At 43.9% G+C, this 14,362-nt stretch overlaps 1 protein-coding gene across 1 annotated transcript in view; it reads left to right on the top strand.

Annotated features, from left to right (window-relative positions):
• The window catches only part of DSG4 (desmoglein 4), a 35,262-nt gene extending 28,428 nt beyond the window's left edge, over positions 1-6,834 (top strand). Inside the window, exons 14-16 of the mRNA XM_070419520.1 lie at positions 94-157; positions 3,330-3,532; positions 6,064-6,834. Coding sequence (XP_070275621.1) covers positions 94-157; positions 3,330-3,532; positions 6,064-6,834 — 1,038 coding nt within the window. The remainder of the gene's footprint in view (positions 1-93; positions 158-3,329; positions 3,533-6,063) is intronic.
• The last annotated feature ends 7,528 nt before the right edge of the window (positions 6,835-14,362 follow it).

The following is a 14,362-nucleotide window of genomic DNA, read 5'->3' as shown; positions in this document are numbered from 1 at the left end:
CTTGATAGTTACACAGCCCACAAAAATAGAAAGACGTCCATTTTAAATATTTAACATAAAACATTCCTTTTTAAATATATTTTTTCTTTTCAGGATGTGTCGAATATATGTGTACCAATAACTGCTTCTAATACACAGGATCGTATGGATTCCTCCGGTAAGTAGACACCACAATTTTAAAATTTTCAAAATTATTCAGCCAGATAAACCTCATGTGTAATTACCTTTATAAAAACAGCCTATCTGTTGATCCCCTCGTATGACAGTATATGAGAAGTGACCACTTCGTTTTTCTATCTTAAACTGCAGGCAGTGAGGTGTAGGGTAGCATTTTAAATGGTCAATTTTGGAGCCAGAATGCGTGGGTGTGATTCCCAGCTCTGCATCTTAGCAGTAATAAGTTCCTGGACAAAACACTCAACCTCTCTGGGCCTCACTTTTTTCATCACTGAAATTCAGTTTATGAGAGCACCTCCTTCAAAGTGTTGCTGTGAAGAGAGAGAGAGAGAGAGAGAGAGAGTGTGTGTGTGTGTGTGTGTGTGTGTGTGTGCACTCAGCGGGGGGGTGTCCCTCAGTTATTAAACATTTATTGGCACAACACTGACCACATTGGTGGTGGTGGTGGTCTTGTCAGAATGTGTTATATTATGCAGATGAAAATCTATTTAAACAGATTTGATGTAGATATTTTCAAAGATGGAAGAATTGTCCCTGTCAACTATTTCAGTTGATTCATATCTTCAGTAATTGTCATTACTGCAAAGTTTTCAGTCCCCATATGGATTGCTGGATATAATAGGTCATGCGCTGTCCCTGTCCTTTGTAGCCTTTGTTGCCTTAAGGACTCTAGTTTTCCATTTATATGTTTAAGTACCAACCTTACCGGCTTAAAAATGTAAGCTTTTAACACTGCTCTCTCTGTTCCGTATCCTTCTGATGAAAAGTGGAGTTGGGTTGCAGCACAGGAGAGAAATTCAGAAGGGGAATATTGAAGTAATGACTGCAGTAGGAGAAGAGGGAACCTATTTCCCTGGCCACAGGCACTGGCACCCTGGACCACAGGGCTGGCAGCTTCTCCGGGTGGCTGCAGCCTGGGACCTCAAGCAGGTAGCTTGTCCGTCTCCTGGGCTGCAGCCAGCCGCAGGCACTGGTGCCTGGACTAAAGGTGGGTGGCTTCTTCTTCTGGTGGCTTCTTCTTCTGTGCTTCCAGGGAGGGCAGTCAGTTATGTGTATATGTGTGTGCATGCAAACATAGGTGTGTACACATGTGTATGTGGAAATCTGCTGGGCAAGTCAAAACCATAGAAGAGTTGCCCCCTATCTCTTGGATCTTCCAGAGATATCCTCCACTTTTTTACTCTATCACTACTGGAGAGTCAGTATTTTCAGCCAGCCAGCCAGCCAGTGACTCTCTCGGTGTCCATTTCTGACTTCTTCTTTCCCTGTCTGTCTTCCAACCCCTAATCATATTTCCACCTGGATGCATCATTTTTACTCCCAATATGCTGTATAGAGAAGGAGTCAGGATGCTGTCTTCCCATGAATTGTACTCAGTAACAAACAAATTGCATTTTAGTTGGGCAATGCCCCTATCCACCCTTCAAATCCCTTCCACCATGCATTTCTGTTTCCCTTTTTGTTTGTTGGATTGTTCTGCTGCTCCTTCTCCTCACCCCACCACCCTTGGATCATAATGTAAAATTCTTTTACCATGTCAAGAAATTATTAAAAATACAGGTACTTTGAAAAAAAATACAGATACTTCTCCGAACACCGGCCACAGCCGCCGGCCTCTTCCCTGGACCCATCCGGCTTCTCCGGTCGCTGACCTATGGCCTGGCGGGGCGGGGGGGGGGGGGGGGGGGGGGGGGGGGGAGGGGGCAGGGAAGAGGCGGATGCTGGTGCCCGCCTCTTCCCTGGCCCCCCTCCGGCTTCTCTGGTCGCCGATACAAGCCCAGGGCGGGGGGCAAGGGAAGAGGCGGACACTGGCACCTGCCTCTTCCCTGCCCCACTCCGGCTTCTCCAATCACTGGCTGGGGGGCGGGCAAAGGCAGCCCCCAGGGACACCTTTGCCCTGCCACCCAGCTCTTGCCTGCCACCTGGGTTTCCGATCACTGTCCTTCCCCTTTCGCCTCCCATCATTGTGCCTACATATGCAAATTAACTGCCATCTTTGTTGGCAGTTAATTTGCATATCACCCTGATTAGCCAATGGGAAGCATAGCGAAGGTACGGTCAATTACCATGTTTGTCTATTATTAGATTAGATACACACACATATATATGTGTATATATATATACACACACACATATACACATACATATATATATACACAGATACACACACACACACACACACATACGCTTATGTGTATATGTCACACACATGGGGTGTTCCCAAAAGTGTATAATTATAAAGGCAGTGTTCATCAAAATACATTTCATTTTCAAAATTGAGCTGTCAGCCCTTAAAGTGTGTATATATTTTGAGGGGTCATCCTGTACATTATGTATAGGATATACTATATATGTATGACATATATGTGATATATGAATATGCGTATATGTGTGTATCATGAAGTATATATTCCAATAATGCCTGGTACAGAGTAAGTGATACTGTAGCCATTATTTATAAGAGAGTGTTAAAAAAGAAAGAAAGAAAAAGTCAGCAAATATGTTCTTTAATACACTGAAGGACTTTTCTTAAATTCACACATGCATTTGCCTTGTGAGTCTTGTACTCTCCTCACTCACCAGGCCCACACACACCCAAGACTCCTGCAAACACAGAGCCACTGGGCATGACCAATAAGCAGAGAGGCTGCCCAGACCTCTCCCAACCCCCAGACCTCTCCCAGCCCCCAGATTTCTCAGAGATGGTTCCTCAGTGTCCCAAGTCAGAGGCTGGGGAGAATGAACGCTCCTGGGAGAGCCAGCTCTCCCCCAGCACGAGGGTGAACCGGGACTGTGAGTTCCTTCCCACAAATACATCGCTGCCCTGCTTTGGAAGGTTCTGGAGAGGGCGCAAACCTTGAGCTGGCGGGGAGCTTGCCAGAGGCAAGACTGAAGGCACTGACTGGTGCGGGCAGGGGCTCCCTCCCCGGCTGGTCACACTTTCAGTCTAGGGGCCAAATGCGTGCACAGTGAGAGCCCATCGGGCAGCTGCTACCTCCGCCTTGGTCTCCACCAGCCTGGAGGGGTGGCTGTGATGCCGAGGGCGCCTCACCTGGTTGTGGGGGGTCAGGGTGCCCTGCAGACAGCCCTGCAGTAGTTTCCTTGGACACACAAAGCAGACAACTCCAGCACTGAACTCCTTCTCCCCACAGACATCTACACGAACACGTACGCAGCCGGCGGGACGGTGGAAGGGGGCGTGTCAGGCATGGAGCTGAATACCGGGCTGGGCACCACCAGCCTGGCCACCGGGGCCGGGGGCACCCTGAGGAGGAGGGGCTCCATGCTGGGCCCCCCGAGGGAGCAGGCAGACGTGGGCCTGAACCTGGCTTTCCTGGACAGCTACTTCTCCGAGGTAATCCACCTCCCCCACCCCACCCCACACACACACCCACACCCCCATCACCCAGGAAGCAGGCTGAGGCTGGACCACAGCAACTGGCAGTGGGTGCAGGTCTTCACCTCACCCCTCCAGCATCAGACAGAGAGGCCGTGTGGGGAAGGATTTCACATGACTGACATAACACATTTACTACCACGAGAAAGGCTGGCATCTCTCCTCATTCTCCTCGTCCTTCTTTCCACTTTTCTGTTTCCTCGCGGTTTTCCCACTTTGTTGCCCCTAGCAACCACACAGCAGCAAGATCCTGACTAAGAAAAAAATCAATCTTGACTAAGAAAAAAATCAATGTATTTGTGTCCTCACTTTATGATATCCTTCCTGCTCAGCAGGTGGTTCCCGCAGAAGGGAGAAAAATAAACTGAGAGCCAGGATTGGGGAAGGAAAGGGGTGGTCACTCAAGAAGAGCAGCTCCAGGACTTGGCGCCAGGTCAGGGCCTAGAACCCGGGGCTCCTCTTCTCTGACCAGGGCCCCGCCTGCCAGTGCCCTCACTCAGAGGAGGGACAGGTACTGTGCGAGCTCCAAAGAGAAACCCCCTCATGCACTGGATGGCCCAGCGGGCAGCACACAGAGTAAACACACCCTCCTATGAATCGCTACTTAGCATGTTTACTTCACCTATTGAGCCTTCCCTTTTATCTCATATTTCACCCAGCCTGTTTCACTCCCCATAGGATAACACACCAATTGCACCACTGCTCATCACAAAACATTGAAAGAGTGCTGTTGTCATGTAAGCTGCATCTTAAAATTGGTGGTTACAAATATGATGGAAGACTGCGCATGAATAGTATAGATTATTTCAAGGTGTGATCGGTACTACAAAGTGCATTCCACAAATGGGAACAAACTGCACGTGTCACAGAAGTGATATTTAACAAATCACTCCTAGGAATCTCATTAATATCAAAGGAGCTTTACCATGAATGTCAAACTGCCCTGGGCATTTGTTCCTATGGTTACAGTCAGTGCTTTACAGGACAAAGGAAAACTAAATGCATTCTCCTTTCTCTATGAGCACTGAGGTCGTCCTCCCCAAAACATTTCAGCTCTACACTTACAAGTGGCCCTAGATTTCAGAGGGTGTGAGACACAGCCCCTTCCCCCTCCCCGCTCCGCCCCCAACCCCACCTCAGCCTCTGAGGAGCAAAGCCCAGGCCTCTTTGCTGTCACTGTTACATCAGCACCAGCCACCGGGCAGCTGACGAGTGCTCCATGCCAGGGGATGCTCCTCTCACCCACCTGCCTTTTAAATATTAACCAGAAAAGTTTTAAGGTAATGCCGATCTCATGAATAATTGACTTCAAGACCTAAAATCAGCCATTCCTAGCGGTAGCATTTGGATGCTAGTCCAGACCAGAGGGAGAGCAGCATGATATAGTATAAAAGGATAGCTGGATTTAAAGTTGTAGTGCACAGCTACTTGGGTGTGGGGCATGCCACTGCCCCTCTCTGGGCCTTCAGTATCCTTATTTATAAAATAAAGAGGGGAGCCTGGCCGGTGTGGCTCAGTGGTTGAGCATCAACCCAGGAACCAAGAGGTCACTGATTCGATTCCAGGTCGGGGCACATGTCTGGGTTGCAGGGCACATGCCCGGGTTGCAGGCTCCAGTCCCTGTGAGAGGTGTGCAGGAGGCACCCAATCAATGATTCTCTCTCATCACTGATGTTTCTTCTCTCTTTCCTTCTCCCTTTCTCTCTATGTAAAAATCAATAAAAACATTTTAATAAATAAATAAAATAAAGAAGGGGTCAGATTATATCAGGTGATTCAGATGGTGCTAGGCAGGCCCTATAGCATTCCATGGGACCCACCAAGGGCCATGGCAGGTGAGAGAAAGGGGAAGAGAATAGCAGGTCTCTGCTCCCACCCCTCCCCACTTCAAACAGAGAAGCTCCACTGCCATGGTCCTCCCTAGGATTTCACTGACAGGGCCTGTCGTTCAAAACAGTTTGACGATCACAGCAGGTTACCTCCTTGTGCCCTCGCCTGTTAGCCTAACTCCAGAGAGACCCCAGTTCTTTCCACTCAGACCACAAAACTCCACTGACATCCTGACAAAGTCTCTGAAGCTTAGAGATATTTACATCTTTATCCTTGCTTTTATTCTAAGTTGATCAAATATATCTCCTTAAATAATATTTTGAATGTAACTTGATATGTTATTATTTCTTGACCATCTCAGAAACAAAGACTATAAATCCAAATGGCTAACACATTGTCTTTGATTCATATTCTGAATAAAATGTAGAAACGATCACTTGTCGGTGTTCAAATAAGAGAAATACACATTTATTCCAGTTCCATGCACCATTAATGCACAGTGATCTCCTTCAACGATGCCAATTATTTAGAAAGACAGCAAAGAATCAGGGTTTTCCTAGGTTCATTCCATAAAATCTTCTTAAATCAGATGCCTCTAAGGCGCTGATTATTTAAAGGGAAAGGAAACTTCTAACTTTCCATTTTTCTTCTAATTTCAGAAAGCGTATGTCTATGCAGATGAAGATGAAGGTCGACCAGCAAACGACTGCTTGCTCATTTATGACCACGAGGGAGTCGGGTCGCCTGTGGGCTCGATCGGCTGCTGCAGTTGGATTGTGGATGATCTGGATGAAGACTACATTGAAACATTAGATCCCAAGTTTAGAACTCTTGCTGAAATCTGCTTAGACACGGAAATTGAACCATTTCCCTCACACCAAGCCTGTATACCTATCAGTACGGATCTCCCTTTGCTCGGGCCTAATTACTTTGTGAATGAATCTTCAGGAATGACTCTCTCAGAGGCTGAATTCCAAGCAGAAATGGCAATGCCTGAACCCATGATCCATGGGGATATTGTAGTGACTGAGACCTACACGACTACTGATCAGTGTATGCAGCCCACCACAATCGTTTTTGATCCTCAGCTTGCACCCAATGTTGTAGTAACGGAAACGGTAATGACACCTGTCTATGATGTTCAAGGGAATCTTTGTGTACCAGCTGAGTTAGCCAATGCGCAAAATGTCATCTACACAGAGAGAGTAGTGTCTAGTCCTGGCGTGCCTGACATGAGGAGTGGTAGCATGACTGATGGTTGCATGGGACCTGTGATGAGTGGCAGTATTTTAGTAGGGCCAGAAATTCAAGTGACACAAATGGTGAGTCCTCCGGATATTCACATAAGCCGAACCATTGGTTCCACATCCCCAATGACATCTCGACATAGAGTAACACGGTATAGTAACATACATTACTCCCAACAGTAAGCGCTTTATGGTCAGTATTCCTTGCCCCGTGGAATCACCAACATATCCATCAAAGATGTATAATGTACTCTATTTAACATTTTAATAGTCAACAAATACTCAAATTTTTAAAATGTAATGGCATTCTTTGATTACATCTTTTTGGGGGATGTAATAGGGCTGAGCTTTTTAAATTATTTCTGACTTTCAATAATATGCCAAAAACACTTGAAGAAATGTGTTACGTCCTTTGATACTGTCTAATAAAGAGCACATAACTCATAAGGCGAACCTTAGAGGTCTTTGGGCCTGTACATCTGGTCATGTAAACCCAGATGCCCTTGTCCTTGTAGGTTGCAAAAGTAGTCTTGTCTGCATTCACCAGACATTTGTGTCTTCAGAGAATTATCTCTATTAAATATTTTAGTTGAAAAAGTGAATAAAGTATACATTTCTGAAAGGAAACTGAAAAGGAAGATGGAGCATTTAGCAATAGGAAAATAAAATCATTTGTCTCTTCAAATGGTTTCTCAAGATATGAGATATTTAGGGCATGCTTAATATAATACAGGGAAAGAGTTTGCCAGCTAAATGCATCACTGAAAATGGGCTATCAATATATATGCACCTATATATCTATACATATATACATAAATCAAAATGGATTAATTTTTGTTGCACTTTATTGATTTGTATCATTAATTGTAAATAGCAATGAAAATAGCGAAACAAAATATGAAAACACTACACTATAAATAGCTCTTAGGGGAAGTAGTAGAGTAGTAGAGGTTTTCCCCATTACAGAGAATTTTTTCCCTGCTCTCACTACTTATGTCAGAAGAACATACGGATTATGGTTTAATAAGTATCATTGACCTGAGCCATAGAGTTTTTATTTGGTAACTAGATCATCTCCAAAAGCACCTCTGTAAGTGTGTGTATTCAACAACTGAAAAGCTGCTCTATGCTGAGTGCTGGTCTTGGCTCTGTGAATACATAGGGAAGACAGGCATGATTTCTGTCTTCATAGTACTTCTAATTCATATCAAGACTTAGAATAAAACTCTGGGGATACATGTCCAAGTTCCCACCAAAAATAATTAGTAAAGTATTTAGACCATTACCAAGTTCTGTTTTTCCTTTTAACACTGCTACTCCTACTGGGGGCGTGCAGTGGAAACACATGTACAGGTTGCTTGTTTTTAGTGCACTCAAAGCTAAAATAAGTTCTTTTTGAGAAAAAGAACTCTAGTGAGATTGTTTTATTTAGTTCTGTAAAATATGTAAACTATATAGTAGTAACTATACTATGACTCGTAGATCATGTAAATGAAATAAACTTATTTTCAGGGACTTTTCCTTTGGAAAAAATAATTTTGGTGCTTCTTCCTTTATAGATAAAACTATTGTAAAATCTGGGGCATCTCACATATACTCTTGCCCAATTCTCTCATTTTACAGAAAAGGAATCTAGAACTGGAGACATGAAGTGATCACAACCAGCAGTTGTGGTACCAAACTTGAACCCCTCGCTCGGGTGCCCTGGCCAGTGTGCTATGTAATACTAGAACTTTAATACTAGAACTGCATCCGACATGGAGAGGATCTTATTTGGCCTGTTGCATGGTCTTTGCTATTTTCTAGTTCGAGGAAAAAGTCTCCCTCAAGAAAATAAAAAAGGTTTTGTGGTTAAAGTATAGAATGGCTAAAACAGTACAATGCCAGGTAATTTACATGTTTTCTAATCAGTTCCAAATTGCAGGTATTGCAGACATTACAGCCATTCCTTACGTTAGGCTTTCACACCGATTCTGCTACATTCTGTTAATCCATAGCACAGCCAGAGAGCATGGCATCATGGCCATCCTAACACTCAGTAGCACCTGTACGCATTCAGGCCCATGCCATATGCTGACCTATTTTTTTGAAATTTTTATTCTATTAGGCCAGTCATTCTAAACATTGTGAAACAATTAGTAAATAATTAAATGGAAGGTGACAATGGAATTAAAACTAAAAATAGTATTAGATGTGAAAAATGATGAATAAAATAGTACTGACAGATTAAAAATTTCAAATTAGGTAAAACCACTTGTGAGAAGGGCGAGAAAGTTTCTCTGTGGGCTTTTTCTCCTCCGTCTATCAATACGCAAAGATGTAAGGTGCTCGCAGAGGCAATCTGCCTCTGACGGTGGCTGCCTCCCTCCACGATCCCTAGAAGCAAGACCAGAGCCATTTCATGTTCTCTCCATGCCATCAGTGAGGAGGCCCCTCCATCACTCTCAGGTCGTCAGCATGGCTCATACAGGACTCACGCCTCTGAAATCAGTATTTTAAAAACATCATCCCAAACAAGCAGGACTCCCCGTCCAGTGCTTCAGAGTTACGCTACTGATTTACCTAAGAGGTAAAGGTGACACAGCACTTACGTTAGAGCTTAAAAATAAATCCAGAAGCCGGGAAATTAGACGTAATAAATAAGTAAGTATAACAGAAGGTAGTTCAGGTCATATCTCCCGCCCTGCATGTTTACTTGAGGGGATAGCATTGTTAAATGAATAAATGGGTTGTCTTAGAAAAGTTCTATCAGGTGAAGGGAAAGAAAGACTATAGGAAGCAGAGTATTTATAAACTTGTTTCATAAAAAAAATTTTTCAAAAATTCCTTTTTGATTAGATCTTCCAGTATGCAATGTATTACTAATGTAATGATGTTTTATATGTTTCTTCAATAAAACCTGTGATAAGAAAAAGTGTTTTGTTTTCTCTTTGGTGCACAACCACACATTCAGAAAAAATTTCCCCACTGTGTTCTAGGTGAATATCATCTTTAGCATTACATATATAATAGAGGAAAATGGATTCATTCATAAATTTAAATTCAGAACAATTCACTTATCTGACCATAATGGAATTTCTCAATATAACTGTTATGTTATTAGTAAATGCTCACTATAAACTAACAAATCAATTGAATGTAAATTATAGAATGTCTTTTCCCATTGGACTTAATACTGTCCTGTATCAGAGGCACCAATTTCCGTCACAATAATGAAAAAATAATCATTTCAATTAAGGGAACTGAGGAAGGCTTTTGAACACGGTGAGATCTGAGCCAGGCCAAGTAGAATTCTGTCTAACAGTGATTCTAAAAGGTATAAAAGCCAAACCCACAGGATACATCCATTTAAGTATTCAAATTAAATATTTTTAAGATTAAAAGTATATATTTTAAATGCCTGAAACAGTGAAAAATTATAAAATTACTACATAGTCAGTCATTTTAGATGATGCTTATTATACTAATTACTCAAGACATATTATCCTATTGAATTCTGAAAAACACTTGTGGTATGACCCCAATGTCATAGATGAAGACACTGGTGCCTGTAGGAGGGGCATTTAAAGCTGAGGGAAACTGTTATTTTTATATCAGAGCTTGAGTAGCAGAGTTAAAATTCACACCCGAGATAGCCTACCTCCAAAAATCATATTCTTACCACATTCTTGAAAATGTAATGATGGAGGACATGTGAGAGGCAGATGGCAGATCTCGACTCCCATGAGGGGTGTGGCTCTAGCCCGGTAGGGAATGAGGACCCAGTGACATTTCTGTGCTGGCGAACGGCTGGTCCCATTTCACAGGACCCCCCGGGCAGCCCTCGGTGCTCCTCACGATAGCTGCTGTGCTGTTGTCATCAGACACAGAGTCACCGCCACGGCTGGGGCACTAAGGCAGAGAACCGAGCATGGCGGGCAGGAGCTCCTTAAAAGAAGGTGGCTCACTGGCCGAAAGCCTGGGAGAGCCTCTAAGTCTCCACTGAGGTGAGCTGGTCTGTGCTGTCTTGTCCAACATGACTCCAATCGCTCATTCTGCATGGGAGGTATTTGCACAGTGACAGCCCTTGTCCTCTTTTATTACTTGAGGTGAGGCGTATGGACTCTGCGGTTTCTGGAGCAGGGCATGCTTTCTCTTAGCTCTGTCCCCTGACCCACCCTGCCTCCTTCATCTGGAACCCTCTGCTCTCCTCTCATCTACTCACTTCTTCCTCCTCATCTTTCAGCGCTCCCTCAAGCTCTGCCACTTCCTGGGAGCATTTCTTGGTATGTCCTCCACGACCCATCTGCTTGCTCACTCCACTGTCAGCACCCAAGCCTGACAGTCTGTGAGCCCCTCAGATAAAGATTCTGTATCTCCAGTGAAACAGAATGTCTAGTACAGAGCATGCACTCTAATTTGGTACTTTTTATTGATTTCAGAGAGGAAGGGAGGAGAGAGAGATTGAAATATCAATGATGAGAGAGAATCATTGATTAGCTGCTTTCTGCACATTCCCCACTGGGGATCAAGCCCACAACCTGGGCATGTGCCCTGACTGGGAATGGAACCGTGACCTCCTGGTTCATTGGTCGATGCTCAACCACTGAGCCACGCCGGCCAGGCGCACTCTTTAATTTTGGATTTAAAGCAGCCCTTCGAATGATCTCTGAGAAGCTTTGTAAATGCTACACTTAGCAAAAAAAATGCAAGTGCATAACTCATGAAGATAGTCACATTTCAGGAGAAATTTACCTTTTGCAAAAAGAATAATAAAATAAAATCACTGAAAACAACCTCACATTCCTTTCAAAAAAAGTAAATTCTAAATAATAAATAAAATAAATTCTAAAATGTTACAGAGAAAGTGATTTTATGCAGAAAAAAATGCTTTAAAAGAAAGTTAAAATTTCTGGAAATTTGAGAGAGACTACTGATAATATGATTACCTTACATTATAGCTAATGGTTGGTTGATAGGTGTTTTTAAATTTTCTTTTCAAAACCATTTCTTCGATTTCTTATTTAAGTTCCGTAATAAACATATCATACAGCAGGGGGCAAACTAGAGTTTCCAATAGTAAGATAAAAGATCTTTACTCTTCGTCGTCATATATTTCTCAAAACAACCATAAAAATCAAATAAATGAACCTTAAACATTACACTTACATGTTACATGAAAGAAAAAAAAAACATTCCCAGAAAGCCAACACTTACTGCCACTAAATATGGTATAATTTCTTTTCACTTTTTTCTTGAATGTTAAAATGTGTAAACGATTGTTACAATAAACATATACTAAATATCAAATACAGATAAAAAGTGATTTGCTAAAACAACTTCTTTAAATTCTGTTTCAGCTTATTTAAATTAACAATGAATCTGAAGAAACTGAGTTCACACTGAGAAAGAATTGCTAGCGAGGGTTTGCCAGTAAACCCTTGCTTTTGTGGATTGTTAAGAAAGTTAATAAGCCCGAACTTGGGGGGTGTCCTATCTTGTTAAAAATAATAAGGGGAAGGAAACAGAACCAGTCCAATCGTTACACAAACAAGTTCTGTGTGGCAGGTAAAGGTGGGACTGTCTGGCACTGACTGGCCAGCAGGTATCATGTGTGAGCACGACGGGCCTGTGCTCTCGCTCATCTGTAGGCTGAGCTGTGCATGAGAAAGGCAATTGTAGGGGCACCGAGACGCAAGGCAGATAAAGCGCACTGAAGGAAAGTTGAGGACTCCCTGTTATTGCTATTGACAGAACAGACCAACTCTAAGCACTGAAAACCGCTTCCTACAAAGAGGACCACGCTTGGGTTAGAAAGTCATAGTTTCTCTGTGATTAGCAGATGACTGAGTTCAAGGTAAGAAACAAGCTGAGTGCACACCTACCGGGAGGAGGTGAACTGTGCGGTGAGTGATGGTGAGGTGTGAGTACAAAAGTCACGGCGTGCACATGTGATCAGCACAAATGTTGGTTGACTGGGAAGTTTTCGTTGTGTGTTTAACAGGGAGGCACTAACAGGGTGGGGACTTTGGTATCAGCGAGGCATTCTCCACCAGGTGCGGGGAACATAAAAACTAGATGAGGTTGTAAAGAGAGAAGGCTTTAAAAAACAAAACACAAATATGTGTTGTTCTATGCCAGGCATTATGCTAATTACTTTTCAAACATCTTCCTTGGCCCACCTTTTGATCTTCCTTCATAGATGAAGCAGTTAGAAAAAGATGACATGGGCTCTACTGTGCCTAGTTCCGAAGCGCATTCCTGCTTTAAGCAGCTTTTGAGCGTTTCACCGGCTACTCGTGAGCTAAGTGCTCGGAGGAGAGAGGGGAACCAGGGTCCTGGCCACCAAGGCTCGCACAGCAGAGGCAGGAAGAAGCGTGAAAACACAGGATGGCACGTGTTACCCCCGGGGACCGGGTGAGCGCCTGTGGGAGAAAAGAAGGGCCCAGCCACGTGGAGCTGGAAAAGGCTGCTCAGAAGAAACGACCTTTGGCTGAGGGTGGGAGGGCCCATAGCAAATAGACAGATGAAGAAACGGAAGGGCATTCCAGACCAATGAAACAGCACGGGAGAGGAGGAGGGAAGAGGGAACACGGACAGATTCGATTTTGAAAATTGTGTCGTAGTTGGCAAGGTGGAGAATGAGAGAAGATGGTTGCACAGACCAGAAGTCGGAGGCCTACGTCTGGATGACCTGCTAAGGAGTCTTTATTTGAACCTGAGAGCCAGTGAGACACTCACAGGAGAACTGTGAATTGGGCCTCACCTGGGAAGCTGCTCTGGTGCCTGTAGGAGGGGCAGAGGCTGCTGGGAAGGAGACCAGGGAGGAAGCTGTTTCAATGAACCACAGCAGCGAGGGAATGGCTGGAGTTTCGTGTACACGTCATCATCCCTGGGATAGCTGACTAACTAACGGCCCATGTCACACACTCGCATTGTAATTGCGGCAGCAGTGGCGCCGAGGATCAACGAGGGCAACCAGTTACGCCGAAGATGTCACTGTAGCCTAAAAGCACCAAGCTCAGGAAAAGCTCTTGAAACAGTGGGACTCTCCCTGGAGGACGATCATCGGAAGGAGCAGAACATGCAGACGAAGACCCAGCCTTTTACGTCAAGAATAACAGACTTCCCACATTTATAAGGAATAAAAACAAACATTTTAAACAAGTCAGTGTTAAGATTCTAAGCTACTTTTTATTAGTGCAGCCAGCATTGGTCATTTCCTATTATGAAACTAACGTGTATTGCCCTAGCCGGTTTGGCTCAGTGGATAGAGCGCCAGCCTGTGAACTGAAGGGTCCTGAGTTTGATTCCAGTCAAGGGCATGTATGTCAGCTGCAGGCTCCTCCCCGGCCGGGGCCCTGGTTAGGACATGTGCAAGAGGCAATCAATCGATGTTTTTCTCTCTCTTCCACTCTAAAAATCAATGGAAAAATATCGTTGGGTGAGAATTTTTTAAAAAACACACTAATGTACTTATTGTGGAGAATTTAGAAGATGTAAGAAAATGAAAAGGAAGTGGAAATCATGCACCATTACCAGAGAGGACCACTGCCCACATCATGCTGGTTTTCCTCTCACTCAACGCTGCCCCCGCTTACCCTGCAGCCGACACACAGCGCCTAGGAACCCAAATCCGCGGCTGTCACTACACCCTTTCTCTAGGCTCTTATTCGTTACATATCACTTAAAAGCTGAGACTATAATGTATAAAAGTTTGTGCCTACTTTTT

The sequence above is a fragment of the Myotis yumanensis genome, unplaced genomic scaffold, assembly GCF_028538775.1.
Source record: "Myotis yumanensis isolate MYYU_CA2020_CCGP unplaced genomic scaffold, mMyoYum1.0.hap1 SCAF_7, whole genome shotgun sequence".
NCBI classification, from domain to species: Eukaryota; Metazoa; Chordata; class Mammalia; order Chiroptera; family Vespertilionidae; genus Myotis; species Myotis yumanensis.
This window is presented reverse-complemented; position numbering and strand designations above follow the sequence as displayed.